Genomic DNA, 6,380 nt, shown 5'->3' on the forward strand with positions numbered 1-6,380 from the left:
TTTTTCACAGAACGGGCACAGAAAGAAGTGAGGAGTTCATGCATCTCTAAGTTAAATGAAACATGTGGTTTTGGAGGCCGATAAAGCAATACAATATTCATCTGGAGAGGGGCTTTGAGATTGAAGGCCAAACATTCAAAAGAAGAAAAGTCCTGAAGAGCCAGATGTGACAATTTTTAATTACTGCGGTAAATGACGGCCAGACCACCACCCCGGCCCATGCGGCGAACTCTCTGCAGATAGCTGTATCCAGAGGGATGTCCACAGGGTAGATCTTTTCTTGCTAGGTTTTTCTCATGTTGAAGACCTGGTAGATAATTACTAGTCAAATCATTCAGAAAACATTAAATCTGTGAGGTTTCATTTTTTAATGCTACAGTGTCAAAGTCCATACTTTCTAAGTCCAGACTTAGAAAACAGAGAAATCTTTAACAGTCACTTTGGTAAAAGGCCACATAGCATAGTCCTGCTCCACTGACAACTTGCACGAAAGTAGAAAAACACTGAATGAAGAGGCACCAATGAGATACCAAAGTACACAAGACGTAGCATTAGTGCAAGAGGAAAATTTCACTGCAGAGTGACAAAAACACTGTCTTTTTCCTCAGAGTAACAGTCCTTATGAAAATCATGGATGTTAGCTGTGTGGTCTACATGCACCTTTAGATTTTCATATCCAAACATCTCTTCTGATGACAAAAACTTAATCTTTCTAGATGTTTGGATATGACGTGTTCTGAATATTACATCAAGATGAAGAGAAAGGATACCAGTACTGCAAATTGAACTGCTGGGTAGAAGTTAGACGACATTTTTATGAACACTTGACATAGKGTACAATCACAAAAAAATACTACAAAGCAATCAAAATGACCAGAAAGATCTAAAAAAAAAAAAAAAAAGAAAATTTCACAACAGCACCTGGTGCTTTTTTGTGTTTGCTTCTTTTTAAAGTCAGTTTTCTTTTTCTGATCTTTTAATTATCTTCCAAGGTGGTTTCCATGACTACTTGATCAGCAATTATGTAGCCAGGTGGCTCCACTGAAGAACTGGCATCCCTTCCATCCATAGACCAGTGTTCAGGAGCGGTGTAGCTGTGGGAGAAGTGTATGTGGTCACTTATAGTTCTGACAAATAAAACCTGGGTACTCACCCAAAGCTTATCTCGAAAATAGATAAGCAACAAGCAAAACCATGATGACACATGCAGGAGCATCGGAGACAGCTAGTATTAGATGCAGTTATGAGGCCAAGTTATGGAGGTTTTTAAAGAAAGTTTCAATCTTAAGGACTACATACCATTTGGCAAAAAAACAAATGTCCAAATTCAARGTTCTTAAAGGGGCAGCCACATAGCACAATCAAGTAACTAGTAGTAGTTATATTACTTTCAATTGTTATAAAAATGCCCTATATATCAAATATTACTTTAAACAAATTTGACTTTAAAATCTAACATATTTAAATTGGGCCACAGTCTCTTTAATAATGTCCAGGTCATTCCAACACTACACCTACAGGAAGTCATCACAACATCGCTCCTCTRACAATGTTCTTACCAGCATGCACTGAGAAGAATAATGAGCTCAGCTGATATGCTATTCCATCAGGTATTTGCAAATTGCTGCTGGCTAGACTGAAGTAGCTGACAGTGGGGGATGGCAGAGGGGTGGAAAGTAGGAGAAGTAAGAAGCTTAGAAACTGCAGCTCCGAAGCGGACCGGACGTATGTCCTTGAAAGCAGCGCTCAGTTCCTCCAATCTGTTCAAAACAAGTGTTTTGTACAGATTTCTCTTGCCATAAGAGATTAAAGAATGTCTCAAACATACATGAAATAATCAAGGGTACATTTATATATCAAAAACATCCAGGTATGGTCTTGTTATAATAACATTATAACATGAAGAAAAGCTAAAACAATCAATCATGCATAGTACTACCCCTTTAAGATATTAAAAATGGTAAATGACTTGTACTTGTACAGTGCTTTTTTAGGTCCAGAAAGCCTGATAGGACCTGGTTGTACTCCTACATTCTACATTCAGTCATTCACATAATGAGCTACATTATATCACAGCTACCCTTGGCACCCCTTACCACCGCCAGCTGGTAAGAACTGAGGAACTGAGCGATGAAGTGCCTTGCCCAAGGACACTTTGGGGGCTCAAACCAGAAACCCACCCAGTTACAGGACAAACCCTTACCACAGATGCCATGGCTACCCCATGTAAAAAATATTGATGCATATCCAACATGTCATGTTAGTATTATGTGAAAGCACATTACATTAATGTTGAATGACACGAGTGCTATACTTCTGAAACTTACTCCTCACTTTTCATTTGAGATCCTTTTGGAGAAGACAGGAGGCCTTGAGACTGCATGTATCCAACTATCATATGGTCTTCAACTGGTTCCTCTGGAGGCACCATACAAGTAGTACTAGGACTGGCGGTGAAGGTCTGATCTAAAACAGCCTGCAGGTAAAATGGAGGGGGGGGAGGGTTACAGTAGGTCTCAGAGGTYGGCGAGGACRCAGCAGTTTGACTGCTGCTGCTAGATGTGTTGGTATCCAGCATTTCCAGGAGAAGGTTGTACACCAGAACCAAGTTCTTCTTCTTCATGGTCAACAAGTGGTCCATGCCTTTGTTGCTGTGGAGAGAGAAGGCAAAGATCTGAAAAAGCCATGTGTCTTCTCTGAAACTAAAAAGAAACTGTCTCATGTTTCATTTGTGTATTTCAGTGTATTGTAATGGGATTCTGTGTTATGAATTACATGAGAGGTGTTCAAAGTTTGATCATTGTTTTAGAACTTAAGCCTGCTTTAAACTTCTCCATAGCCATTGCCCTGACCTATCTGCAATGTTGATGATAATGGTTGATTGCTAGTGTTCTCAAATACACTAACATTAGTGTTAGTGTTCCAGCTGTGATGCCAGCTGTTTCTGCTCTCAGAAATAGCTGGTGGAGTTTAGCCATCACTTACATAAACCAGTAAGTGAAACATTTTGACGTTAAACTTAGAAACCAAGTTAGACATCAGATCACACATTTCCCCTCCCACTACAACCACAGAGTCCAGAAAGTGATCAAAAATTCTACAATTTGCCTAACTGGAGAAATTAATTAAAACATTAAATGCTTTGTAGCGGTTATACTTGAAAATCAATCAACTCCCACTCCAAACTGAGGAAATGGGATGGTAGAATGCATTATACTGTGCTGAGCTTGACAACAGGGGAAAGAAACAGCAGAAATCTGATTGGGATTACAACATGCTATATTAAGATATCATGACAATAAATGGGTGCAAACAGATGAACATGGCACACTCTTTGTGAAAAAAGTCCAATTGTGCACAATTGTGTGTTGGTCTGTTGCATAAATCTCAGTGGTATACACTAAGGATTGTGGTTGGAATGTGGATGCTTCTTCTTTATGTCATTTTCAGATGTGTGCACCTGACATGACGAATGTGGGAGAGCAGCATGGTGAGGTGGCCAAGGCGAAGAGTTTGCTGCTGAGTGGACAGCCCCAGTTTGGAAATGGCCCAAACCAGAGCATCAATGACTGAGTCCAGAAGGTGCAGCAGCTTGTTTCTGCTCTCTAGTTCCTCCGTAGTCTGTGGAGAGTTTGTACATAGATCTGAAAAAAACAAACAAAAAAAACAAAAYATATGTTGCATACATTTTACCTCAACAACTGTCCTTGGCAGCAATATCCCAGTGTGGATACCCCTCGCTTCATATTTGTGTGTGTTGCATACATCAAAGTAACAGACACAAACAACAGAGAGGCCAGACTCACAAAGTGTTTAATTTCCTCACATTTAGATCTAGATTTGTTAGATCTAGACCTGTTTGACAATAGTTATCTGATTTCCATAGAAACAGTTAACAGTCTTCTTTTGCTGGAGACCATGTCTCTGGTCCCTTCGCCCATGCTGCTCCTCCGCCTACATCTGCCATCTTTAAACCTCTAAGTTTCCACCTGATTTAATCAGAAGAGATGTATGAGAAAGATGAAACCCTCCACCTGTGAGTCTTACCCAGCCTCCTTAAAAAAAAAATCACAAATCACTGCCTTAAGTTCTCCGATCACCTCTCTTAAAAACCCCTCTCTCCAATAGGGTTAGGGTTAGGGTTAGGGTTGACAACTCCATCTTAAAGATAGCCATAATCAGATCACGCTTCAAAAAAACCCACTCTTGACCCAGAAGTTCTTTAAAATTACAGACCTATCTCCAATCTGCCCTTCATATCATACAGCACAGAGACCTCTATTTTCTTAGATATTGGTTGTAATCTCTTTTATTTATTTATTTATTTATTTATTTATTTATCCACCCTTTTTCCCTCAGTGGGGTCGGGAGGGGTGCTGGTGCCCATCTCCAGCCAACGTTTCGGGCGAGAGGCGGGGTACACCCTGGACAGGTCGCCAGTCTGTCGCAGGGCAACACAGAGACACACAGGACACACAACCATGCACACACACACTCACACCTAGGGGCAATTTGGAGAGGCCAATTAACCTGACAGTCATGTTTTTGGACTGTGGGAGGAAACCGGAGTACCCGGAGAAAACCCACCATGCACAGGGAGAACATGCAAACTCCATGCAGAAAGACCCCAGGCCGGGAATCGAACCCAGAACCTTCTTGCTGCAAGGCAACAGCTCTACCAACTGCGCCACTGTGCAGCCTCTATTTATTTATTTATTATTTATGTTTGAGAAATCTTTTAATCTCATTAAATGAATCTCCTAGGGAACATTCAGCTGTGCAAAATGCCTGGGTGAGCCTTGGAATCTGCAGCTCCTCCTCGGAGTTACTAACAAAAGTCTTAATTACAGCCAAATAGTAGAAAATAACAGCTTTATTTGTTCGGCTGCTATTTCTCACAACCTCATGAAGTGTGAGGTTTGCATTATCAGGATGAGCCACATCCTGATAATGTGGCTCATCAACAAACCCAAAGACTGTTTTTGATTGTAACAAACACTCTGGATGAAAAATTAGAAAGTGGACGAGAGGATAAGCTATAAATCTGCTAAAATCTATAATGCTGCTAAATAGTGCTGCAAATGAGCCTCCTTAAAATACTGAATTTTATTCAGCAATATTGTAATTCGGTATGGGACTTCCATATGGTACATGACCTGTACTTGTATAATACTTTATGAAGTCCAGAGGACACCAAAGCTCCTCACACTACGTTCAGTCATTCACACAGTGAATAGTGGGAAGTTACTAGAAAGTAGCCTGACTCCCCCAGCAGACAAGGCGGTGAAGTATCTTGCTCAAGGACACAAGGGCAGAGATGGCCGGAGAGTGGATTGAGCCAGTGACCCACCCTGGTCGCCATCATTTTATGATTGTTGTTCCTTGTGGTGATTAAATAATGCCACAGCCACCATTTTCTTTGTTGTTAAATGGGGAGGGAAAGTAAAATATTCTTTCAATAAGCTAATTTAGCAAATTATCTTATTAAAAGAATATTTCATTTTCCCTTATGCTTTGCACTGTTAACAGGTTGTTTGTACACCAAATGTTGTTCTTTGTTAGCTTTCAGAGCTAATTTGGCCTCATTCCAGTTCATCAAAACAAACCTCAGTACTTGTGATGATTTTTGCTAAATAGCAATCACATTGAACTGTGATATTATTGCATTTTTAGTTATTGGTTTCAGTTTATTGGTTCCTTTTTATGTTTTTCCCTCCACAATTTATTAGTCTTTCTTAATCTTWTTATTTTCTTTGTTAGTGCTGTTACTCACCTAACTACRTGAGATTCCTGGTTAAAGTTTTTTAGCTGGAATTTGAAGTATTTTCTTAATAAATGTTCATATTTTGAAGAAAAGTTGTTTGTTACAGACATGTGTGCAGAGCTCACTGTTTGAGTGCAGTTCACAAGTTCCCCTTTTCATTCAATGTTCATACCACATCTTATCATGCAATATTTATAAAACAATAGTTGACAGAGACTGAAAGTTGTTCGGCTGCTATTTCCCAATAATCAGGTGATAATAACTTCTTAATAATTTAATAATTTCTTTAAAATTATTAACTTTGTTACTAATTGCCTTTAGCACATATTAATAGTTATTTCTAGTCAAACCAATCTATCGTTGCACAATACTAACAGACTGCTAAAAGTCCTGATCAGTTCAACTAATTTATGATCAACTGATTTATAATCAGTTGATCTTTTCACTCTTCTTTTCTTCAAATGATACTACTGAGAAAGTCTTTTGCTTATGCTGGGGGTAAAACAACATTTTTCCAAAACAACATTTGGTAAAATGGAGCTTTAGCGAAAGTTCAAGCTGGAAGACTCCACCCACTTCGTTCGCCCATCGACGTCATGCTCATCTCCGACCTCAG

The 6,380-nt window shown here is 39.5% G+C and overlaps 1 protein-coding gene across 4 annotated transcripts in view; it reads right to left on the bottom strand.

Annotated features, from left to right (window-relative positions):
* Nucleotides 1–351: 351 nt before the first annotated feature.
* Nucleotides 352–6,380, bottom strand: part of esr2b (estrogen receptor 2b) — a 148,905-nt gene continuing 142,876 nt past the window's right edge. For 3 of the 4 annotated variants that reach the window (XM_008398651.2, XM_008398650.2, XM_008398649.2), the window contains 3 exons: nt 3,461–3,644; nt 2,328–2,651; nt 352–1,094 (listed from right to left, as the gene is read on the bottom strand). In XM_008398651.2, the coding sequence (XP_008396873.1) occupies nt 977–1,094; nt 2,328–2,651; nt 3,461–3,644 (626 nt within the window). In that variant the 3' untranslated portion in view covers nt 352–976. The remainder of the gene's footprint in view (nt 1,095–2,327; nt 2,652–3,460; nt 3,645–6,380) is intronic. The other variant, XM_017302625.1, reaches the window with a different exon arrangement.

Source organism: Poecilia reticulata, linkage group LG22 (assembly GCF_000633615.1).
Source record: "Poecilia reticulata strain Guanapo linkage group LG22, Guppy_female_1.0+MT, whole genome shotgun sequence".
NCBI lineage: Eukaryota > Metazoa > Chordata > Actinopteri > Cyprinodontiformes > Poeciliidae > Poecilia > Poecilia reticulata.